The sequence below is a fragment of the Topomyia yanbarensis genome, chromosome 3 (assembly GCF_030247195.1).
Source record: "Topomyia yanbarensis strain Yona2022 chromosome 3, ASM3024719v1, whole genome shotgun sequence".
NCBI classification, from domain to species: Eukaryota; Metazoa; Arthropoda; class Insecta; order Diptera; family Culicidae; genus Topomyia; species Topomyia yanbarensis.
In genome coordinates this window covers 272,613,561-272,638,934 of record NC_080672.1, presented here as the reverse complement: position 1 = coordinate 272,638,934, position 25,374 = coordinate 272,613,561, and the positions used below count along the sequence as shown (strand labels likewise).

Genomic DNA, 25,374 nt, shown 5'->3' with positions numbered 1-25,374 from the left:
CTTCTACTGAACACATTCGGGGAACATTGCAAGTTTATGAAAATTCGTTCAGAAAAGTTATTAACAAAAGAAGCAGTATGACTTCAAAACAAGTGGATTTTATTAGTAACCACAGCAACCTTGTTTGACAAGCATAAAAGGAATTAGTAGAGCCTGGTGGAGCTAAAAGTAAAAAAAAACCAGTCTAGTGTGCATCGTGCATGGAAGAATCGCTATTCGAACTATTACCCGAGATCGGAATAACGAGAGACCAGTGTGTGAGTATGAATAACTTTTTACTGTACGAATTTTTCAGCTGACAAGATTATGCTCTTGCTCCGGCCAATGGTGCATGTGTCGTTCTTGAGCATAGATTAAAAAGGCTGCGTGTTCCCGTATGCGATGCGCTTGTAGGAAACGATTTAAACGTTGAGAAAAGATACTATGTAAGCATCTACAGACTTTGATTCAACTATGTAATAATAATATGCAAATAAAAAAATGTTTATGAATCACAATTTTGATGGAAATTCAATTTAACAGTAAATCCGCTGAAAAAAAAAACAACAAATAAAATTGTTGTGAAAACAATGTAAATCAACGTTTTGAGTTCCAAAATCTACAACAGAATAACATCATAAATCGTTGTAAGTGGTTTCAAAATGCACGGAAAAAAGATAATTTTTTTATTCTTACATCGCTTAACGACCCCTCTTTTTCGATGTAAAAATCGGGTTTACAATGAAATTGATTGTAGAAACAATAAATTTGATTGTATATTGATTGTACATTTTCCAACATATCTAATCTTTTTACATCGTTTTTCATTATAATGTAACAATGAAAATCACTGTAATTCCGTTATACATTCTTATTCGAGTGGCCACATTCTTCAATAAAATCAAATGTAAATGGTAAAGACCTGGGACGGGACTTGCCAATAGATGTTTTCTTTTTTTCTGTTCATTCTATCTGTTCCCGAAGTCGGAACAAACACCGTTCTTTTAGTTGATTACTGCACAGCTAAAAGGCTGCAATTTATTAATTTTAATTAGTCGTAATTGTAGGTAAGTATAAAGGTAAGTTTCTTACATTTTCAGTGTTTTCTAGTATTTCAGGTTCTTACTGTACTGTGGATTGCTGATTTTAGGTTTTTCTACAATGACGATGGTGAATTTAGGTTAGGTTTTAGCGGTACATATGGGTAAGTATATAGTTTCTAGTATATAAAGTGTGTAGTTTTATAATAATACCTTGATTCTTCTGTTCCCTCCTTAGGTTTCCACTTACTGCGTGGCTGTTACGGAAATTAAAGTCTAACTTAATTAATTTACAAATTTAACTCTTGGGGTTACTGCAACTGTGCGAACTGAACGTGGGTTGGGAATACTTTTATCACTTCACTAGCTAAATCACCGCAATTCTGCTGACTAATTGACCTATTGTGTTGTTTTGATGATTCAGTCTGTCAAAGTTCTCGCACTGGCCGGTCGTGACGTTAGGATAGCGAGGGATAGGACATTTGGTTCACCAGTGACGCGCCGCAACAAGGGGTATCGGCGACATCCCCCGACCCGTGAACCATTGACTTATTTGACGTCTAGGACACCAACACAGTTGCAATGTGTATAGACAACATACATATAACGCTATGTTTTCAATTCTCCATCTGATTTAACCTCATTTGGCAAAAAAACTACCCGATTTAACCTCAATCTCGCACTAACACAACTCCACATAGATTAGTCAATTGCCGGTCCCGCAGCGGCTTCCCCCGACTTCTGGTTGCAGCTTACGACGTCCAGAACAGCGAGCTTTACAGCAGGTCTCTCGAACACACCTCTATTAGTCTGTACTGTTGCGCGTCTCACCTGTCCGGACTTATCCGGGAAGGTTTCCAGGATGCGTCCTCGTTCCCAGCGGTTCCTCGCATGTTCGTCGACTATGACGACAAGATCGCCAGGTTCCAGGGGCTTCACTGTATCGAACCATTTCGCCCGCCGTGTCAACATTGGGAGATATTCCCGGATCCACCTTCGCCAGAATTCGTTTCCAATGTGCTGGGCCAGCTTCCAGCTGTCCTGAAGAACGTTTCCTGTGATCGCAGGTTCGCTTGCTGGTTGCTTGATTCCGTTCGAGCCATGTAACAGGAAGTGGTTTGGTGTGAGTACCTCCTGATCTGCAGCTTCCAGGGGAACATAGGTTAACGGTCGCGAATTCACAATACCTTCGGCCTCCAGCATGATCGTTTCTAATACTTCGTCGCTAGGATGTCGGGGACTGTCAGAAACAGCTTTCATTGCGACTTTCACTGACTTGACCATACGCTCCCAGGGTCCCCCCATGTGCGGGGCTGCAGGAACGTTGAAGTGCCACTGAGTGTGTGCGTTGGTGAATGTGTTGGCGCAGTCTACGACGATCTCTTGAAGTTTCTGTTTTTCTTCCGACAGCTGGCGATTGGCTCCGACAAAGTTAGTGCCATTATCGGAGAAAACCTCCAGCGGCGCACCCCGTCGGGCAACGAATCTCCTAAAGGCCATCACGCAGGACGATGTTGAAAGACTGTGTGCTAGCTCCAGATGAACCGCCCGTACCGTAAGACAGGTAAACAAGCAGATCCATCTTTTCACCAGACTGCGGCCGACTTTGACTTCGAAGGGCCCCATGTAGTCGACGCCAATGTACGTGAATGGCCGGACGAATGGGGTTAGGCGTTCCTTCGGAAGTGGCGCCATCTGCGGCGGCACTGGAACAGCTTTCTGTACCTTACAGTACTGACAACTCCTGCCAACTTTACGTATCAGCATTCGAAGCTTCGGAATGTAAAAATTCTGGCGTAGTTCGTTGTACACAGTTTCTCCGTTGGCGTGAAGGAACCGTTGGTGGTAGTAATTCACCAGAAGAAAAGTTATGCGATGTTCCCTCGGCAATACTACGGGATACTTTGCCGCGTACGGAATATGCGGCGCGTTTCCAATCCGACCTCGTATCCGCATGACTCTGTGCTCGTCGGAAAATGGGAGCAGCGAACACAGTGAACTCCGTTTGTCAACACTGCCATCTATGTTTAGTTGACGAATCTCTTCGCTGTATGCCTGCGATTGAGCCTGACGCCAAAGGGTTTCTTCTGCTTTCACGAAATCCTCTTGATCTGGATTTTGTCTTCGGTGTTTATTATTCTCAATCTGCTTCCAGCTTCTTATCGCCCGATGAACGTAGGCCATCGCTCGAACTAAACGATTCCAATTTGAAAAGCGTTCGATGTCTACGATCTCCTCCAACGTCAGATGTACAGCTACCATTTGTATTTCTTCGATTGACGCATCTACTTCATCTACCTTGTTTGATTGCTTTGGCCACTGGTCTTTCGCATTTCGTAGGAACTTGGTGGCATCATCCGCTACGTTGAGCTTCGAAGGTACGTGGTACCACTCATCTACGCTGGTGAGTGAAAGAATTTCGCCGACTCGGAATGAGACGAACTGGTGATATCGGCAACTGTCCGAGCGAAGCCACGCCAGAACTGTACTGGAGTCCGTCCACAGGTAGCGTTTATGTATGTTGAGAGTGAGTGCCGAACAAACGTTGTGCAGCAATCGTGCTCCCATCATAGCAGCTTGTAGCTCCAAGCGCGGGATGGAGAGCGCACGAAGTGGTGCGACTTTAGTTTTTGCTGCTACTAGCGAACACCAACTACCGCCGCTGTGTGCCATCCTCAGATACACTACACACGCGCATGCCGCTACGCTAGCATCCGTGAACACGTGAATCTCGATTTCGTCCACCTCTGGCGTTGTAAAATTCCCAAAGAAGCAACGCGGTACTTGCACTTCATCAATCGTCTCGTACAGCTCGATCCATCTACTCCACAGATCATACAGTTGCTCTGATATGGGCTCGTCCCAATTTGTTCCCGTTCTCCAAATCTCTTGCATTAAGATTTTTCCCTGTACTACGAAATGCGCCACAAATCCCAAAGGGTCGTACAGCTTCATCACGATTCGTAGCACCTGTCTCTTCGTTGGAACTGTTTGGCCACTGCCCAAAACGTCTACGACCCCATATCGGTCGAAGGTGAAGTGATCCGCTGATGGTACCCACACTACACCTAAGACGCGCTCATACGTGTGATCGTTGTCCAATACTAGTGACTTACTGTCCGGCGAACTAGTTTCCCCAAGACGATCAAGAACCTCCTGCGAGTTGGACATAATTTTGCCGAATTCGAACCCCACTGCTGCGTGGATAAACTGCACTTGTTTGACAAGCTGTACTGCTTCTTCTACCGAGTTGACACTGTCAAGGAAATCATCCACGTAATGGTTGTAGATGATTGCGTTTACCGCTCTGGGGTATGATTCCGCGTATTCGAGAGCATTTTTGTTCTTCACGAACTGAGCCGTGCACGGGGAACTGGTTGCCCCGAACATAGCGACGTTGATTGTGTATATCTGAACTTCATCCGACGGACAGCTACGCCATACAAAGCACTGTGACCACTTGTCTTCCTCCCGGATAAGAATTCTCAGGAACATCTCTCGGATATCGGAGCATACTGCTATCTTGCCTTCCCTGAATCGCAACAAGACGTTCACTAGCGATACGAGTAGATCCGGGCCCTTGAGAAGCATGTCGTTGAAAGCAACTCCACAAGCCTTCGCGGCCGCATCCCACACCAGTCGGATTTTGTTTGGTTTCTTGGGATTCGTCACCACCCCTAACGGGAGGTACCACACTCGCCGAGGGTTTGCGTTCGCCATCTCTGCCGATGATACTTTGCAGACGTACTGCTTCTGTTCGTAGCTCTCAATTTGCTCGTTGACTTTCCTACGCAGCTCGGGATCTTTCGCCAGTCGTTTCTCCAAACCTTTCAAACGGCTGATCTCCATTTGGTAGCTATCCGGGAAGTTCACGTCTTCTTTTCGCCAAAGCAAACCCGTCTCCATTCGACTTCCCTTTCGTACCGTAGTTGCCTCAAGAATACTGCGTGCTCGCTTGTCCTCCTCGGATTCCAACTGTTGCACGGAAGCGGCATCTTCAACTGCGAAGAACTTTCGCATTGAATCGTGTAGGTCGCTATTCGTTATCTCTCCGCAAGTATGGACGTGCACTTGTTCAATTGAACCTTCAGTTCCGTTATTTCTCCCGTACACGCACCAACCAAGCCGAGTCTTAGCTGCTACTGGTTCGTTGCTGCTGCCTTCACGGGTCTTCAAACTTGTTAACAACCGTACATGTTCAAGTCCGATGACCATGCCGGGCTTTGCATCGGTGTAACTGGCCACTGGAAGGCCTTGAAGATGCGGGAACGTATTCGACAGCTCTGTATAGTCCAATGTTTGACTTGGAAGGCCTAATTCCCGCACCGTGCGTACGTTGGCTAGTTGAAACGTTTCCCTATGTCCATTACCGGATATTTTCACGCTCATTCGCTTTGAAGTCTTCTCGTGCCTGCTAATCTTGCCGGTCCAACTCAACCACAGGTTATCAGGTTCACCTTCTATGCCCAACTGTGCTGCGATTCCTTCCTCGAGTAGTGTACATGACGACCCATCGTCCAAGAATACGAATGTTTCTACTTGTTCCCCGTCTCCGTACAGTGTTACTGGCAGGTAGCGGAACAGTGAAAATGATTTCGTAGAATGGTGATTTTGGTGAACAATCTCTCCAGACCTTGAACCGTCGGAAGTATCGCTACGATTACTATGCAGCAGCATATGATGTCGAACGCGACACCCGTTTACCCCGCATTCCTTTTTTGAACGACACGGCCATTTACTATGCGGGATTAAACACAGTCGACATAGGTTTTTCTGCCGCATCACCTTCCATCGGCCTCCGATGTCCAATGATTTAAAGCGAGGACAGTTTAGGATCAGATGACTGTCTTCCTCACAATAGGAGCACGCTTTTGACGTATGTCCTTTTATCACAAACTCCTTCGATACGCTTGGTGGTTCGTTCGCATGAGTGAAAAGCTTCTCCTTCGGCTTTGACTTCTCCGCTCTCTGTGGCTGGTGGTAGTTCTGGACAGAACTCACATCGATACTCAACTCGGAAGCCAGATTTACTAATCCCGACATGAAACTGTTGAATGTCGCCAAGTTGACGTTCGCAAACGCTTGCTTGAATGTACCCCATTGCATCTTCAGTGAGGTGGGTAATTTATCGATCAACTCCTGGAGCAACATTGGATTCCACAAATGTGCTTGCTGATCAGACAGAATGATATGATCGACAAGATTTTGAATTGACAACCCGTAGGCAACGATCGAGCTCAGGTTATCCGACTTTGGCGGCGGAACATTTCTCACCTTCTTCAGAAGAGAACTTATTAAAATCTCTGGTCTACCATACAGCTTATGTAGCGTTTCCATCACGTAGGGTACAGATGCTGGCAGGAGTAAGCGACTTCTAACTGCTTCCAGTGCTGCCCCTCCCAAACTACGCTGTAATCTGGCTAGATTTTCAGCGTCGGAATATCCGCAGACCTCCGTCGTGTTTTTGAAAGAACTGTGGAACATAGGCCAATCCTGAGGATCCCCGCTAAACCTCGGCAATTCGCGTGGCATTACTTGTCGAGCTGCTAATTGCGCACTATTTGGCCCTACACTGGCCGAAAGGCTGTTCCCATTCCCATGGAATCCTAAAGATGGTGGTACTATCAAGGGTACGATTTCCGGCCTCAGCCTTGGATACGGAACACTTGTCGGTGGAAGCGGATTCGGATACTCAGTGTGTATATTTACATTATTTGAAATTCTGGAGTTTGGTATTAAGATTGGATTCCGTGGTACGGCACCGTCATACTGCCACTGGCCAGCAGAAGAGACAAGAGGATTCTTTGGAACTATATATAGTGGATTAATCGAAGTTGGCAACTGTGACGAACTGTACGCGACTGTAGTCAGATACTGTTCCTGGTTTCCATAAAAACTACTAGAAACATACGGCATTGCCGGAACCCTCTCGGCTACACTCGACAGTGTGACGGTCGTTCCTGGGTACGAGTAAACCGGTGCTGTACCAGGACAAACCAGAGAATTTCGAACACCTGCAAGAGTCACTGTAGGAACTGTCAACATGGGCCCGATTGTCGATGCAGCACTCGTCGGCGCGTGGAAGACCGACGTGACTACACTTCCACCTACTGCATCCCCTGTTATTCCTGGAACTGTAGAGGTCGCTTTTTCTGGCATCGATACGACCAACGACTCGAAAGATTTAGTCAAAGCACTGACACTCCCACCAGGAACTGGAATAGTCGGATCAGGATGAAGCTTATCCGAATTCAAGGAAGCAAGCTTGTTCGAAGCAGAGATTGTTGTTGTTGGTACTACTACTACGCGATCCTGTTTGCTAACAGCCGGCACTGACAGGGTAGCTTTCTGTTCAGACGCTGTTGGTTTCAACTTACCAACCTCGTCCACTTGTGCTCCCTTATTAAGCCAGTTCTCCATCTGTTCGCGCTTCTTTTTGACACTGACTCCGCCTTTCCTACTTGCCGAATCATTTTCATCGCCGATTTACAACAGCAAATCGTATCTCTGCTTCAAGTATTCCTGTTCCTCTTCGATTTCCTTCAATTTGGCTGCTTCTTCCATTTTCCTGGTTTTAATTTCTTCTTCCGCACGCATCTTTTTCAGCTTCCGTTGCTCTTCTAGAAGTTGTAAACTGAGATGCAACCTCTGCGACGCTCGACTGCTCTTGCTGACGGACGACTCGTTGAATGACACACCCGACTTCGACGCACCATCCCAGTCTGCCAGACAATTGCTACACTTAAAGCTTCTATCCGGTTCAGCAATGGATTCGCTGACACCGGCGCACTGGAAATGGATCCACGACTCGCACATATCGCAACACACCATATCGTCATCCGCATCGGCACGGTCGCACCTTTTACAGTGCCTGTCATTGCCTTCCGGTTTCGTATTGTCACGTTCTTCTGACATCTCGAGAAACGGAGCAACTCAACTGTGTTAATTTACACCAGCCCGGTTGGGAAACTATACGGGACTCGCGACTGAATGACGGGACTAATTGTCAACAGTTCTACTCAAACGATCAAAACCAATGTACTCTCAAACCTTATAGATTGGCTCGTTTCCCGGCGGTGTATCTTTTCCCGGTTACAGGATATCGGTTGGAGGAACTTCCAAGGGTAGCAATCAATCATCCAACTTAGGATGAAAATCCTTTTAGAATGTTCCCGAAGTCGGAACAAACACCGTTCTTTTAGTTGATTACTGCACAGCTAAAAGGCTGCAATTTATTAATTTTAATTAGTCGTAATTGTAGGTAAGTATAAAGGTAAGTTTCTTACATTTTCAGTGTTTTCTAGTATTTCAGGTTCTTACTGTACTGTGGATTGCTGATTTTAGGTTTTTCTACAATGACGATGGTGAATTTAGGTTAGGTTTTAGCGGTACATATGGGTAAGTATATAGTTTCTAGTATATAAAGTGTGTAGTTTTATAATACCTTGATTCTTCTGTTCCCTCCTTAGGTTTCCACTTACTGCGTGGCTGTTACGGAAATTAAAGTCTAACTTAATTAATTTACAAATTTAACTCTTGGGGTTACTGCAACTGTGCGAACTGAACGTGGGTTGGGAATACTTTTATCACTTCACTAGCTAAATCACCGCAATTCTGCTGACTAATTGACCTATTGTGTTGTTTTGATGATTCAGTCTGTCAAAGTTCTCGCACTGGCCGGTCGTGACGTTAGGATAGCGAGGGATAGGACATTTGGTTCACCAGTGACGCGCCGCAACAAGGGGTATCGGCGACACTATCGTTCATCTCGCATAGCCTCTCTTTTTGCCCCGCATAGTTTAAATGGACTGGCTGCATTGGCAGTACCCCCTGGCTGCATTTGACGTTCGATTTTTTGCTATCTGCATGTCTCGTCTCAGGTAGACGTTTGAAAAATATACCTCATTAAGTTATTTTTTGTTAGCGTGTACAATACAAAACATCACTACACTCAAAAAATAAATCACGTTTCTTCTACGTGAAAACATATCTGAATCTCATCCACCGCACTTTTCACGTAAGTTCTATCGGATGCTCCGGTAAATTAAAATCATTTTCAATATCTGATTCATCAGGTAAAAGTTACGTGTTTTAAGGATAATTAGCAACAGAAATTCACGTAAATATTACATGAAGCCTAACATAACAACTACATGAAGCCAAACGCAGTAATTAAGTGCAACCGAACGTAACAAATATGTGAAACCAAACGTGAAAATTACTTGAAGCCGTTCATAGATTGAATTTTCAATAAATTTGCATTCCAAAAAAGAAAAATCTTTTAATGTCAATTTCTTTCAATTTATTTGAATCCTTAATTGCGATAACTAAACATAGAATATCCTAATTTTGAATCGTGTGCCTCAGAATTGTGTTAAAACACTCTCGAGAATAAAGCAGATTTGTGTAACAAATCCTTTTTTGAAGAGCAAGAATCAATTTATTGTTGACGACGTCTTGGGCCGTACAATACTGGAGCTATTTCTCCACCCCGAGATGCAAGGTTGGGCAGATCGATTTCCAATTCGCCTTGTGTCACTATATGAAATGAAAATATTCAAACACGTTAGTAATCAGATTCAGTAACTGTGATAATGGAAATAACTTACCATGTATGACGGACTCGAATAGCCAGAAGATATTTTTAGCGGTGCCTATGGTTGACAATCGTTCATCCAACGAAATACCTATTGGGAACTCCTGACGACATGTTTGACATCCGTGTGTCGCCATCATCCATCGGAGATGGCAGTAGTCACCGCGTATTCCCCGGATAAAAAGTTTAATTCGTCTCTATCTATAATTTAGTCAGTATTATTTCGGAATAATTTAAACAGTGGCTGATGTTTCAGCCATTTTTTTCACACAGGAAATTCACGTGAACTACGTTACGATAGTCAACGTTGCATCACTTAAAGGTTACGGGTGAATCAAATAAATTTTACAGGATTATCAAATGTCGTTCATATGAATCACGTAATGTATGTTAAACGATGGAAAATATTTATTCACGTGACAATTCATGTAAATTCAAAGTGATTTATTTTTTGAGTGTACGCTAGCTCTCCACTGAGCCAAAAAATCATATACATTTTAAGTGAAAAAGCACGTAAATATTAAAAATGATCGATCACGTTAAATTCATGTGTAACTATTAACATTCATACCTACATTGATGAATTTCAAATACTACACCAATAGGTTTGTTCCAGTACCAGGAGAAACTGGAAGTACTCCGGAGCAAACAGGGAGAAAATCGTTCCTGTACTATCTTCTTCTCTTTTTTCTTCTTCTGGTGGCAAACCGGAGTGAAAAGGAGCAAGAATTTTTTGCTCCGGAGCAACAGGGAGTAACTTCCATGTACTGGAACAAACCTAATGACTTTCAACTATACTATACATACATTCTATGTGATTGTCACATACCTAAGTGTTATGTGTAAAGAACATGAACATTATGTGAATATACGATGTGAAAAAAGTTGACAGTTTCAATATGGTTTCTCGTATAGTAACAGCACAAGGCAAAGGAATTACGATCGGAGATACTCAAACACTTTTCTGAAGGTATTTAAAGGTAAATTCAATCAATTATGTACAAAATGAGCAATAAAAATAAAATGAAATTATATTTCAGAATGCGGAAACGGAAAAAAACTGTTAGCATTGAAGGAACCAAAAAAACTACGACGAAGTTTGCTGATTTTCTCAACACAAAGGAAGCATAATAAGAGAAACTATTTTAGCTGCTGATAGTTATGCAAATGCTATTAATTATAAACAGAACATGTAAATATAAGATGCATTACAATAAAATTCCACGTCTATGTATTTATTCACCGTCTTCCACGCTTTTTAAACACAGGATAAGCATTTGAATGCTATTTTAAATGCAGCTTATCATCACATGAAAATCACATAAAAAGTATATGAATTTAATCTAGAAATTATGTGAAATTCATATGGAAGAGAAATGAACCTCACTTAATATATACATGCAGTCGACACTGGTTTTAATTAGATTGACAATAAAGTTTTCTATGTGCGAAACATGTAATATTTATGTGAAAAGTGTTATGGAAAATATTTATATGTTTTCGCATGTGATTGGTAAGTGATAATTATTTTGAGTGTCGGTCTTTTTCATTTTAATTCTTGCTCATTGTCAATGTCATTGGTGGTTTGTTTACGTGTTGATTTTCGTAGTGTGCTCGCAGTGCTTTTTAGCTTTGTATTTTTGTTCAGAGCAGTAAAATCAGTAAAATCTTTTAATAATTATAAACTTATTGTGTCTTAGCAATGAATGCTGTGCATAGAATCCGTTTGTTAACCAGTAGTGCAAATTGGATAACTCGCCAGTATGCATTCAAATCTGATCTGAAAATTAAATGGGTTCGGCCGGAGAAAATTCCTTGCTACAAACCGGAGAAGAGCGGTGATCAGCAGCCCATTCGAGCATTCGACGGAAGCGAATCATTGAAAGATTACCGAGATTTGCAGGAACTGGAAAAGTAAGTACATTTTTGTGTTGGATGATTATCCTCATATTTTAACGTTTACAAAAAGTGCGGATGAAGCTGTGAAAAATCTGTTCACTATTCGGCATAATCGAAGGAGGGAGATGTTGGAAAATTTCAAGGAAGAGATGGTTAAGCGGGTACAACGGCATGATCTGGACTATGGCTCCATTGAAGCAAAGTGTTAGTATATGGTCCGTAAAAAACAGGCATTGTTTATTTATATTTCGAACTTTTTTAGTGGGCTTGATGACCGCACAGATAAGAAGTCTGCAGGAAGTGATGGAAAAATTCCCTCGGCAATCCGGTGCTAAAGTACATCTTAAGGAGATGATTGACAAAAGGAAAAAATTTCTCCGTTATCTGAGGCGATGGGACTATCGACGGTTTGAGTATATTTTGGAGAAACTGGATCTTGTTTACAAACCTGCCCCGGCGTATGTTTAGGGAACATTCATAAATTATGTGTCACTTTTATGGTTAGGGGAGGTATATGACAAAGTGTGACATTTAGAAACATAAGGCTGTTTGCAATGCTGATGTTTTCTACATGGCCTGTTCTATTTAACATATCTAGCTAAAACAAATCGATAGCAATCCTGGGGTGCTGTTTTATTTTTCGAGCACGTCTGGAACAGATTTAGAACAGCTCGACTATTCTGTCATAAATTTTCCACCATTTCAAAAACAAATAGAACATTGTTTTACGCATTTTCATTAGTACATATTTGTGACAACTGACAGCAGAAAAAACAATATGTCACATGAGTGATAAACAATAACAAAATCGAAGAAACAATTTGAAATAGATAGCTAAAACATCGCATTTGGAACCTCGTGTTCTAGGTGCATTTTTGACAGTTCCAAAGTATGCGACGGTTTGTCATTTTGAAACAGATTTACATCACAGCATTGCGAGCAGTCTAAGGCTGATCGCTAATTGAGTTCTTGTCGCCAGGTCTCACGAACACTTCTGCAGCTTCCTGGTTGAAAACAATCCCATTTGATTTTGCCGTCTTTGTTTATTATTTTCCACCAGCTAGTGATGTAGTGTTTGTTTCATGTGCCGTGTACGTACATGAGCCGTAGAAAAGTATGCTGATGTATTCTATCACCCTTATTTTTGTTTGAGACGAAGGCGAGATTCGTTGGAAAGTGGCAAAATCAAATGAGTTTACTATTCGTTCGAATTAATTTCTAACGAATCTAGCATTCGTACTAAACAAGAATCAGTGGGTATTTCTACATGAGTTGTTCTATTTCCGTCTCCGATTAAAATAGAAGCACTTTAAGCACAATTTAATAAACGAATAGAACTCTGTTTCAAACCTTTTTTTAGGCTGTTAATAATGCTGTGATGTGTATTTGTTTCGAAATGACAAGCTGGTGTATAATTTGGATCTGTTATAGTACATCTAGAACTCGGTGTTTCCGATGCGATGATTTGGCCAACTGTCGTAAATACAGTGAAAACCCGTTTTTATCAGCGACTTGGTAAATTTTTGGCTGATAAAACGGGGACATTGATAAAATTGGGATATATATTTTTCTTTCTTTTTAAGAAGCCGATGCTTTAAAATTAAAATATTCTTTAGTCCCTAGATATAGTCTCATAACCCTTCCTGATTATTTAGCTTAAATTTCCCTTAAGGGGGTTTGACAGTGCAAAAATTATTTTGTTTGCATACTACGTATCTCTATGATAAGAAAAATGTGCTCAAAAAAGGATTTACTCGAATTCAACTTGGTTCATCTGCTAGAGCCCATCAAACTACCAACTATCAATTTTCATATGAAGCTGATAAAATCGGGGCTAGATAAAAGCGGGGGCTGATAAAATAGAGTGCTGATAAACCCAGTTCTTCACTGTATTGTTTATTTGATTTTGTTATTGTTATTTGCTATCAGTCGTCTCACATACTAATAAAAATACATCAAACGGTGTTCTATTCGTGTTACAAATTGTGGAATTTAAGTAGAATGATCGAGCTGTTCTAAATCTGATCCAAAAAAGTGCTCGAAACTGCATCTCAGCATTGCGATCGATTTGCTTTAGTGGGTGATGTAAAATAGAACAGCCCGTATGGTATATATCAGCATTGCAAACAGCCTTAGAATATGCTGCGGATAACAAAATAACAATAAATGTTACATAAGTGATAAACCAAAACAAAATCAAGGAAACATTTACAACAGATAGCTAAAACATCGTATTGCGAAGACCGTGTTCTAGATTTATTTTTACACTTCCAAATTATACGACTACTTGTCATTTTAGATTTACATCACAACACTATCTAAAAGAGTGGGAATTAGAAAGAACGCGACGTAACATATATTTACTGATGAGACAAAAATTCAAACAATTCATTGCGTATTAGAAGGGATGATAAAGACTATATGTAACACTGTGGGGAAGGCCGAACCAATTTTGGGAAGTTTGTGTGTTACATAATTTATGAAAAATCTCTTATACAGAATTAGCATGGGACCAATTCTTCAAAAATATTTTTTCATCGTTCTAGACACTTTCATTGGATTACTAGAAAAGATTCACTGCGGAAGCTGACCGATATCCATTGCAACGAAATCAAAGCCACGCGTCTGCAAAACTACAGAGAGGTTTTGGAGTCCCAACAGCTTGATTTCCTTTCTAAAAAGTTGGAAAACTTGGAGTTTATTAGAAAAGAACAGTTGGAATGTAAAGTTCCGGTGACTGTCTCAGCAGAGCAGATTCAGTCAGTGAAGAAGCAGTATGAAGAGTTGAAAGAGAAACGGAAGCTACTAGAAGAAAAACAGCACGAAGAACAAGACTAAACAGATTACTATAAAATGTTACTTTTATTTCATGTATAAAAATATAATAAAATTATTAGTTTCTAATAGAGTATTGTATGTGTATAATGTTTTGATTAAGTACATTGACATGTCTTCACATGCCACAGATATTTAAAAGATTCGATAATAGTCTTATCTTACAGTCTGATAGAGGAGAAGTACAACATTTGGTTGGTGTTAAGTCAGACCGAACTAAGTGACATGGTATTGATTTCGAGAAAAACGAGTTTAAAGTTTGAATCGCAGCATCCTTTACATTATAATTCGAAACTAATGTTTGTCATAATTATTATAACATATTTCAAATCTGGTAAAAGTAAAATGAAGCTAAAGAAATTTTGCAATCATCTCATTTTTTAAGATAATGCGACTTAGTCCGGTCTAACTTAACACCGACCATTTAGACATTTGAAATGCGTTCTGCCATAAACAAAAAATAAACGATTTTTAAAAATAATATTAAAACGAATTCCTTCATGTTTCCTCGCGTTCGTTACAAACTTGTCATGGCTGGTGGTCGAGCATATGCTTTGGGAATGAAACCATACTTTCGTGTTTTCGGTGCATATGCCCAGAGCCATCCATCGACGGTTTGGTTATTGAGATCCGCATAGATCCAATCGCCACGTCGGACAGACAAATCATCGGGAGCTTGAGCCTGCAAAAACAAAAACAAAATTGAAGTCAATAAGCAACGAAGGCTGGTTGAAAAAATAATGGTTTATTTTGGATAAATACACAGAAATTTGGACAGTTTCATTTGAACTAGAATCCATACAAAATTCATTTCCCTTGGAGCAGTTGAAGCGTGAAATTAGCACAAGTGTTCAGTGAAAGGGGCCTCCTATCCCTCTGTGGACCAGTACCGTCTTTACGCATGGGCACACTGGGCCAGGGCCAGGAGCCTCGGGACTTTGGGGGCCCGCGTTTAGGATGAGTATAAAATCATGCAATAGACTAAATTGCAAAAAAATATTTGTTCATAACTTTTAGCGTGGGGGTAAGGGATGATCCATAAATGACGTAGCATTTTTTGAGTGATTTTTAACACCCCCTCCCCCATCGTAGCATTTCGTCACACCTCTGAATACCCCCCTGGCAATTACGTAACTTGACGGTAACTCTGCCCCCCCCCCCCCCTTATCACCGTAATTTTTTTTTTTAAATCTATTCTATTCCCCTTTAAAAAAGCTACGTAGCATGGCATGACCCCCTACCCCCCTGTCGTCACACATCATCACAAAATACAAAAATCCCCCTCCCCCATATAATGCTACGTCATGGATGATCCCTAACAATAGAACTGTAGCAGCTCGGAATCGCACATTTCACAGTATCCAATGTGATGTTTAAAAACGAGGAAACGGCAGGAAACGAGGCACTACATGATTTTTGAATCAGTTTAAACGTCAATCCAACGTTACGATTCAATTTTCAATTTATTTTTAACAACAAAAATTGAACGTTTGGTACACCACGTAACTTTGTTTGGCAAGCGATCTGCGGATGTGGAAAAATAATCATTTCTGCGTCACATCTGAGTCTGTAAATGAACAAATCCACATGGAAACGCACAAAAGTGGCTTTCTGAGTTCTAACGCAGACTCGACACTTTTTGGCCAGATTTGGCTTGCTTCATTCTGCCTAGTCAGTCTTAGACTGGAGCAAAACCAACAATATTGCTTTGTAGAAGATCCGCCCTATTTAAAAAAAATTTCAGCCGTCATGTCTTGTTGAAATAGTTTACACGTATCAACCTTGGATTTACCCTAGATCTGATTAAATGAGTCACGGCAAATGTGCGTGCGCTTGAGAATATTTGAAGAACTTTAGACAGTTCGTAGTGGAAACATTTTTATAAATATTCTTCTATGGTGCCTCACTCAAGTAGCTCTCATTAAATCCAAAACCTGTTTTAGAACAAATGACGCTATTAGGCGTCACAGTGAGTGAGTGAGTATTAGGCGAATAGTGAGCATGTTAATGACTATCTTCGATACACCAATTTATTAAACTGTTATTATTATTGCTTAAAACCTCGGATTAAAATACGCTGAATCTAGCTCAGAGATTCATCATCGTTAGACAGACAAAAACAAAATACAGTGAAAACCCGTTTTTCTCAGCCCTTGGTGAATTTTAGGCTAACAAAACGAGGACATTAACAAAATCGGGACAAACATTTTTCTTGCGTTTTAATAAACTGAAGCTATTGAAATTTTCTTTTTAGTAGCTAGACCTAGTTTCATATCCCTTTCTGAATATTTAGCATAAATTTCCATTAGGAGGCTCATAGTGCAAAATTAAAAAAAAAATTTAAGTGGTTTAGATCTCTAGGATAAGAAATATATGCTCAAGAAAGGATTTACTCGGATTTAACTTAGTTCGTCTGCTAGAGCCCATCAAACGGATTTTCACATGAGGCTGACAAAATCAAGGGTAGACAAAATCGGTGGCTGATAAAATCGGGTCTTCACTGTAGTGTGTTATTCAAAGACTCCACAGTATAACACATAACTTTAATAATAGATAATCACTAAAGTTCAAAATACGCTATCTTTTTGATAAAATTTTATACCGACGCACAAATGAAAGACCGCATTTATAAAAATGGATAAAACAATTACAATCCGCAGTTTCTCCCCTGTAATACAAATCAACGCTTTTTTGTGAAAAGGGCGATACTTACAAATGTAAACATAAGGCTTTTTTCATACATGCGAATGAGGGCTTTAAAACGCAACAAATTAACCTAAAAATTTAGATTCTACGATATTGCTTTCTTAAACTACAGCAAAAAATACATCGGGCGAAACTGTATTTTTGTTTGTTTATTTAAAGTTTCGCCCTCCACGCTCCATGCAAACAAGAAGGGCGATACTTATTTTGCTAGCAGTTTAGAGGCGAAACTGTCTTTTTCGATTTTTTTTTTGGATAATCAAGCTGATACCAGCTGTAAATAGTAACAATGATCGCTCTTGAAAAAACCCGGACGAAATCGGTGGTGTAATACGGTAGTTATTGTAAAAAAACATAAGGGCGATACTTCAATGCTGATAGGTGGGACCGAAAAAGTAAACAATCGCCAAAGGGGCGATACTATCATTTTGTCGATTTAAATAACAAAAACAAATTTTAATTTAATAATTTCAAATACTTTATGAAGTTTTGGGTTTCGATCACTGAATCATGCAATCTAGGGTGTAAAAAACACAATAGTTCTTAAATAGGAAATAAAACCAAGCCTTGAAATATTCACTGTTGATTTTCTGTGAATGGTGTCACTGCTAGTATCGCCCTTTTCAAGAAAAAGCGTTGAAATATAATGCCAATATTTACCTTATAATCATATAACATAACGAGCTCCGTTCCATGATACCTCAGATCATCGGACCCGATTCCAGGTTGCTGCTGTGGCTGGTTAGATCCACCGTTTCCTCCAAGGTTATTTATCCCAGTGTTCATCTGCGTCATGTTTGTATTGACATCATTGGTACCCCCATTAACCGCATTGCTGGTTCCGTTCCCTCCAGGCATGTTCTGTTTTGTTTGGCCCTGTAGAATATTCTCTGCTGGATAGACAAAACCTGACGGTATAAAGCCCTCCTGACCATCGCTTCTCACTATCCAGAACCATTCTGGGTCCTCGCGGTTTAACACTGTAACAAACTCTCCACGTTCAACCGAGACGTCATTTTCGTCACGTGCAATAAAAGTATATAAAACAATGTAACGACCACTGGGGTCCTTGGAAAATGGCAAGAAATCAGGCTCTGAGCTAAGACTCGCCTGCGAGTGTTTGAGGGAGTTTGTCAGTCCGACTAGTCCCGGTGTGCTATCATCAATCACGTCAATGTTTATGTCCGGTATACCATCCGTCAGGTCATTATTAGCCAAACCGACAGAAATGTCACGTGGCAGTTTCTTTTTAATGGCCAAGTCAGCCAGCTGCGTGTTGAATGGTGCACAATATGAATGCGGAATGAAACCTTCCTGCCTGGTGTCCTGACCAATCACATATACCCAATCATTCTCTCGGTACAGAATGTTTACAATCTGTCCTCGTTTTACTTCCAACTCGTCGTCTACACATGGAGTGAAGTCATGCAAGACCACCATTTTACTGTCCGGGCTAAGACCGTGCTCCTTTTCGATTCCCACACGTACCAGCGTTTCGATACTGGCTGAACCAGTAATACGGCCCATGCCATGGTTCAGACCTAAACTGCTTGACAGGTCTTTATCGATATCGCTACCAATTGCTGTAAAGAGTGCGAGAAGGGAATGGTTTCATGTTAGTACCAAAATAGCTTGATAACAATCAATGATTTTCCTGCTGCAATGTTATTCACGAAATCTGAATTAAACCATATGATATTGTAGACTAAATGCGACTGACATCTCTGACTTTCTGAGTTTCATTCACTTAGGTGCAACAACGCATACTGCTATAGTTTCAAAAATGAAATTGAAGTTTTTTTTCATTAGGTCCAAACTGCAAATGAGAGCCCTCTTTTTTCGCTTTCTATTTTGATTATTACTGCAAAACCACAAAATTTTTCGAACATATATCAGTATGTTTCGAAAGACCAAGGTTTTTACTACCTTATTACGCAAACAGTTGAAGGGAAATCAGAAAGGTGACTGAGTAATTCGCGGAAGAGAAAGTAAACAAACAGAGGCTCTCTTTTGTAGATTGGACTCATTGAAAAAAGTCTTAATTTAATCATTATTAAAAATGAGAATTTCCTGAGCGTATTTTTATCATTATTTATCGGTTAGTCTAGAAACTTGGTTTGAAAATAATTCAAATATACTTCAGATAAGTTCAACCCTACAAATAAAAACCTAAAATCTGAAAATTGATTTGCATCTTTCTTTTTGACCGCCGAGTAAATTTGATCCAGGTATCTTTTATGTAAATGCCAAAATATGAGTGAGAGTTCAGCTATGAAATTAAATTTACTGGGACATTCGAATATATTTAAACTAATTTTAGCCTATCGTTCGTAGTTACTATTTATAATTTGTAATATTATGATGATGATTATGATTATGAAAATCTGTCAGTACGGAACTGTATATCAGGTCAAGGATATTAATTGTAATTGTAGTTTATTCGTTGCACTGTAACCTGTTAGCTAAGCTCTACATCGGGTCAAGGAATCTCGGATGGATGGATTTATATATATCCATCGAACACAACTTGAAACATATGCATAGTAAATAAACAAACTCAACGCGAATATTTGTATGAATAGCAAGAGAACATTACATTCAACATCAACAGGTAATTATGTCAGTGACCTGTTATTGAATGAAATTCTTTTGCCATAGCACAGCGATGCTGTTTTGTCTCTGAGCAGCTTCGTTCTCTTCGTTTTACTCGCTCGATGATCCACGAAGATTAGCATTGGGATGGCTTTCAGGCTGAAATTCAGAATTTTTACTTACGTTTCTTCTTTTTACCTCGCCGTATGCGAACGGGACACAAGAAAGCCATAACTCACTGTTAACACTACGTGTTTCGGAACATCCTGATGACTATTTTGGAACCAAAAGTGTTATTTTATCCGATTAAATTAGTTCCAACGATAAGCTGAGGAATCAAAGAGGAATGGAATTTGTCGTATACAGAAGACTGCCATTGTTTGGACGTCATTCACGTTTTGACAACCAGGGGTGCGTCAATTGGATTTCGTTTCGGTGCTAACACGCTGCATCATAACTACCCAAACATGAATAGAAATATTCCCTTCAGTGATATCATGATAATGATAATTGAAAAACATATGCAATTTTTTTTTTCATCACCCGATCGCTTTGCATGGGACGAGGGGGAGGGGGTAGGTAAATGCTACGTTATTTACGAGGGGGAGGTTAGAATTTTGTGACCAAATGCTACGAAGGGGAAGGGAGGGGTCAAAAATCGCCGAAAAAAGTTACGTCATTTGTGTACGGCCCCACTTAGCTTTTTCCATTATGTCTCCTCCCCCATCGGAGGACCTTGTTCGTTAAGAACATCTTTCAGTTGATTCCACAATCTGTGGGAATTTTTCTTAGCATCCGGTGTGTTAAGTAAGTTCCGAGCGAGATCCGCATTCTCTTCCATGAAGTTTACTAAAACCTCTACTTGAGAAGAGTTTATGCTTAATGTATTTCGTGAATCCCTTAAACGAACAATTGATATTTGGATACAATATAATTAATGTTTTATGTGAACTAAATTAACGAGAAATATTTGAATTTAAAATTGCAATTGTGAACAAACAATGAGTGACAATGCAAAGAAAAAGTATTCCCGTTGCGGATAAACTGTGTTGCTGTTGACTTCTCGAAATGTCCAGTAAGACTATCGATTCGTGAAGTGGAGCAATTGTTGAAGGTGAACATGAAGCTCAACATAGCAGAAGTTAGTGTCGTGCAATTCCATCATTTACGTCATGCGGTACTGATTACGTTCAAAAACATTTGTCAAGCAGAATCATTCGCTTCGTAGAACAACTTGAAACATGCCGTCGAATATAATGACCTTTTATACAGCATCCCAACGTATATTGATATTGACAGTATTGAAACAAAACTACATGACCTGGCACCGCGTACTAGCTCCGCCGCTATCAAAAACTCATGTCAAAATACGGAGAGGTGGATAGTGTTAAGGAAAGTACTTGGAGGAATTTCTTCATGGTACTTGGGAACGGCGTTCGTGTAGTGAGAGTGCGGCCGACGAACTATTCGAGAATGCGCACGTATGTCTACCTCACATAGAGAAGCTTCTAAACAAAACAAAATTCTTCAGTAGTAAGTCACTAATAATTTGATCTTTTGTAATAAGTTGAGAACAATTCAATCGTTTGAAGGTACAACGGGTGCTACGATAAATCCGTTGGATTTTTCGACGCGCGAATGAATTCAACAGCGACGATCGCACCCATAGAAGCTCTGAGGAATGCACAGTTCCAGTAGTACAGGATGTCCTGCAAAAAATAAAATTGCGTGAGCAAAATAAAATTGGTTTTGATTTAACATTCGAAATGCGTTATTTTGAACATGTATTGCATTTAAAACAATAAAAGGTACAATTTGAATTGACAAAATTGTTTTTTTTTTCGATTCAATGTTCGATATGCATTGATTCAAATATTTGTAGCGTTTAAAGCAACAAAATGAGCTTATTAAAACAACAAAATTGTATTTTTGTTTCGATTATGGTTATGATGAGATCCACAAAATACTTGTTTGATTCAACTTTTTTTCCATATTTGATCCAATAAATTATTCAGTTATTTAAACAATTGTTTTATTTATATCAACATACATTTTTTATTGAACACATAACAACTTGATAAATTTGTTGGTGTAACCCTCATATTATTTGAGATTAATAATTATTTTTCTGCGTGCAGGCAGATGCCCTCAAGGTTTTGTACATTCTCAACGAACACAATTGTTCGTTCCGCAGTCGTTGGTTTACCAACCGGTTGTGGTTTAGCATTCGACGACTGTATACCGGCTTCGGTCGTAGCAGGGGGAATTTCCTTAGCAGCCTCTGCGCAAGGTTTTCCGTGGTATAGCAGCTGATCGCAATATTGGCACGTAGGAATCTGCCCTGGGTACGTAACTTAAGTCACATCTTGGGCCTGGCCACCCATATAAATCGACATAGATTTTTCATTAGGGCTTAAATCGCAAATGTAAACAAACTGCGTTTTCGCTATTACGACATTATGCAACAAAAATACTAGAAGATTGAGGTGAAAATTAGTTAAAATGGTTTTTAGTTCGATGTATAATTAAAGAAAACAAAACGGCGAAACATGCATTTTCTTCGAGATTTCGACTTAGGCCCTTCTTCTCATATGGAATATAAAGGCCAAACTTACATTTTTAGACAGAAGCGGGCGTACGGTTATTATTCACAAATAAAAGAATAAACGGCGATTCTGTTATATAAATGATAAGCAATATCTACTATGATCATGTCTACTCGATAGTTGTTGCACATAAACATTCGAATATTTCGATATTTTCATGAAATTTGAAGAAAAGATTCACGCGCCCTTTCTTTTACATTGGGTTTCTATGCGCCCATTTGCTGAGCCCTATTAAAAAGTATACTGTCAAGCTCGCCCATTTACCCAGCCCTACCCAGCAAGACAGAGTCAGTTTAGCCCATTTACCGCGCCCTTCTGAAAATTATGTACACGGTTTAGCCCTTCCGCAAATGGTGTTTGCTGAAGGGCGAAATCACGACTGGGATGCAAATTGGGCGTAAGCATTTTTTTAGTTTCTACCCACTAAAAGCACATAGGAATTAAATTCTTTGTTATATTGTCATAAGGTTTAACGAAAAATGCTTCCGGAAAAACACGGTCATTAAGTAATTTATACCTACAATAAAAACTACATTTAGAAAACCTTCGCCGAATATTGAAACTGATTTTTCTCCATTTGAGTACATTGCGACTTAGGCCCTAATGAAAGATCTGTGTCGAAATATTAAATTTTGCCCAGTTTCGAAAAACATAAAAACTTGCTAACAATTCACTTGCAAGCAAAGCATAATACATAAAATGTACTGTCAAATTTCAGTAGCGGGTAACTTGAGCTGACGGAGAATCATGCAAAATGCGTGCTCTCTCGTGAGTATTTTTATGCGGTGTTATTACTTTCTTGATGGGCGCACACACCCTCGTGCGTTTTAAAACTGGTCCATGGTGTTGGTGAACGGAAAAGAAATCGCACGAGTTGGTATGAAAAGAATAAGCAGACGAAGACAATTTTCGCGATAATAAAGTTGATCCCGTGTGTATTGTTTTGATCAAAGGCGATATGAGGAAAAATATGTGCAAATAAACCATAGCTAAATTGCTTCTGTTCAGCAGAAGTTGTTTCAAAGTGCATCCGTTGGTGACGTAGTAAAATAATGACCAGGTATGTGTCAAATGCTTAGAATTTACGGTGGAAAAGTACCCGTCCACTTGCACAAGTGCATAACCCATTCGGCTCGAAGATTTTTGGTGCTAGATATGGAAGATGTGTTATAAGCTTAATATCTCTGGGAAATCGACGTTGCCGTGTTCTTACACGATGTGACGCGACAGCTTACCATAAATTGGCCCTCAAAATTGCGTAATGCATTTCTGCATTAATCGATGTGCAAATTTGCAGAGCCTGTGAAACAAAACCTGCTGTCAGTTTATTGCCTTTGTCTATTTTTAGCAGTTTTTAATCATTGTATATGATTGAAGTATGCAATTGGTCAAACATTTGCACGAAGCTTCTCGACGCGCTGAATGTAAGAAGTTCTATTCCAATCTCGGCAGTCACCGGTACGGTGCCAAATACCGCTGTGGATAGAATGGGCGTTTTCTTCCAAAGTGCGTAGAAGCGTTGTTTATGGTGTGAGTTTGTGTTTTACGGTGCTGTATGATATTTTTGCAATTTCACGCTTGAAGGTCGTAACCAAACGCGCCTGGAAATACGAGTTGATTCAATTAAGGTGTCTACTGAAGCTGTATACAGACATACTCGCATTGTACCGGCAACGCTTGAATAATTTTGTTTCTTTAAAATAGTGTCTCCCTGGTTTGCAGTACTGAAACGCCAGTTGCAGTCTCTTCCAGTCAAAATCAAAATTCCGTCATATCGGTAAAAGACATCACAAATGTATATTGAAATTAAAAAGAGAGTAGTATTAAGAAAAAATTCACCAAGGATGAAAAGTACAAACTAAAACACATAAATGTAAAAAGAAACAAAGTTAAATAAAAATCATTTTTATTACTACCACAGAGAACAGACATCCATGATCGAACAAAAATATTTAAAAAACTTGTGTAAACATTTGAATTAATATTCGACAAACACTAGCGCCACCACACCAACCTACCCACTGAGACGTCCAAAAAATTGTTTCAAAATCGTTCAACACGGGTCCAATGATGGACGTTCGTTGAACGGTTTTTTGGACGTTGTCCAAATTGGTCCAACGAACGTCCTTCATTGGACGATTTTGAAACCAACCGTTCTTAGAGGGTATCCCAACTATCCGTCAAATCCATTCCGGAACCGGTTCGATAACCTGAATGGATTCAGTATGGAATCTTGCTCAAAGAAAACAACAGATTCCGACTCTATCGGTTGATGCATTTGAGCTGGAATTCATTGCTGGAAGTCCGAACCAGTTCCGGACTAGTTTGACTGGGTAGAGGAATAACCGCTGTCGATTCTGTCAAACAGCCACAAAATTGATGACAGTCAAACTCAGCCACAAAAACATAAGCCACAAAAAACATGATGTCAAACTCAGCCACAAAAAACATGACAGACAGCACCTGGTTTGGATATCCCAACTACCTCCGAAACCGTTAGAGATTTTACACAAGTTGAATGCTGAAGATGGACGTCTGGGGCCCTATTCTCACAGTCACGTCGCCTAGTGATTAGAAGGAAATTTCTTCTAGTCACTAGGTGACGTGACTGTGGGAATAGGGCCCCTGTGTTACTACTCTATTCCAGTGATTTTCAACCATTTTCGTTCCATGCACCCCTTTCAGAATATTGATCCCAATGATGATCTGAAAATTGATTGAATTTATTACGCTGTTAGAAAAAATGATTTTCAATCAGATGAAAACCATAATTTTCTAATTAAAAACCTGCTCCTGAGCACTCTCAGGAAGCAGCTCAATTCTTGACAACCAAACAATATAGGGCAAAATGGATTAAAACGCACCCTCGAGTCAAAATGTACCTCTTACTTTTATCAAAAGTTATTGAAATTTTCTGGGAGACAGCAACACCCACCGGAAGTCCGTCATAGTAAATATATACTGCCAAAGTTCCATAGCCGTATATAAATTGCAGCCCGAAATATTAACAAAAAAGCAAAGTGCACTTTTCGAGTAATTATTGTGGTACACGAAACAGAATGTTCAATTTATATAAATACTGTTTTACTTATATATCAGGGAATTCCTGTGCTATTTTGGCCTT

General features: G+C 40.0%; 5 protein-coding genes and 1 long non-coding RNA gene across 7 annotated transcripts in view; 3 read left to right on the top strand and 3 right to left on the bottom strand.

The window, feature by feature from the left end:
• Positions 1-1,721: 1,721 nt before the first annotated feature.
• Positions 1,722-7,064, bottom strand: LOC131687931 (uncharacterized). Its single transcript, XM_058972027.1, has one exon. It carries the CDS (start codon positions 7,062-7,064, stop codon positions 1,722-1,724), a length of 5,343 nt encoding a protein of 1,780 aa, XP_058828010.1.
• A 369-nt stretch (positions 7,065-7,433) lies between these two features.
• On the bottom strand, positions 7,434-8,707 carry LOC131689922 (uncharacterized). Of its 2 annotated transcripts, XR_009305488.1 has the most exons (3): positions 8,464-8,707; positions 8,306-8,369; positions 7,434-8,244 (listed from the first exon to the last, which is right to left on the bottom strand). XR_009305488.1 is itself a non-coding variant. In XM_058975311.1 (2 exons), the coding sequence occupies exon 2, from the start codon at positions 7,932-7,934 to the stop codon at positions 7,506-7,508; it is 429 nt and encodes a 142-aa protein (XP_058831294.1). In that variant the 5' UTR covers positions 7,935-8,244; positions 8,306-8,393; the 3' UTR covers positions 7,434-7,505. The 2 variants fall into 2 exon arrangements, 1 of the variants encoding a protein (XP_058831294.1); XM_058975311.1 differs by lacking the exon at positions 8,464-8,707 and having other exon boundaries at positions 8,306-8,393.
• A 1,512-nt stretch (positions 8,708-10,219) lies between these two features.
• LOC131689926 (uncharacterized) lies at positions 10,220-10,834 on the top strand. The gene is made up of 2 exons (XR_009305492.1): positions 10,220-10,595; positions 10,656-10,834. It is a non-coding gene; the product is annotated as an uncharacterized LOC131689926 (long non-coding RNA).
• Positions 10,835-11,212: 378 nt separating this feature from the next.
• Positions 11,213-14,430, top strand: LOC131689912 (small ribosomal subunit protein uS15m). Its single transcript, XM_058975299.1, has 4 exons — positions 11,213-11,529; positions 11,585-11,718; positions 11,777-11,972; positions 14,061-14,430. The coding sequence occupies exons 1-4, from the start codon at positions 11,318-11,320 to the stop codon at positions 14,350-14,352; spliced, it is 834 nt and encodes a 277-aa protein (XP_058831282.1). The 5' UTR covers positions 11,213-11,317; the 3' UTR covers positions 14,353-14,430.
• Positions 14,358-20,034, bottom strand: LOC131689910 (SH3 domain-containing protein Dlish). Its single transcript, XM_058975297.1, has 3 exons — positions 19,828-20,034; positions 17,713-18,635; positions 14,358-15,031 (listed from the first exon to the last, which is right to left on the bottom strand). The coding sequence occupies exons 1-3, from the start codon at positions 19,874-19,876 to the stop codon at positions 14,867-14,869; spliced, it is 1,137 nt and encodes a 378-aa protein (XP_058831280.1). The 5' UTR covers positions 19,877-20,034; the 3' UTR covers positions 14,358-14,866.
• A 3,053-nt stretch (positions 20,035-23,087) lies between these two features.
• The window catches only part of LOC131689902 (protein FAM13A), a 137,231-nt gene continuing 134,944 nt past the window's right edge, over positions 23,088-25,374 (top strand). Inside the window, exon 1 of the mRNA XM_058975287.1 lies at positions 23,088-23,310. The gene's annotated coding sequence lies outside the window, so the exon portion shown is untranslated. The remainder of the gene's footprint in view (positions 23,311-25,374) is intronic.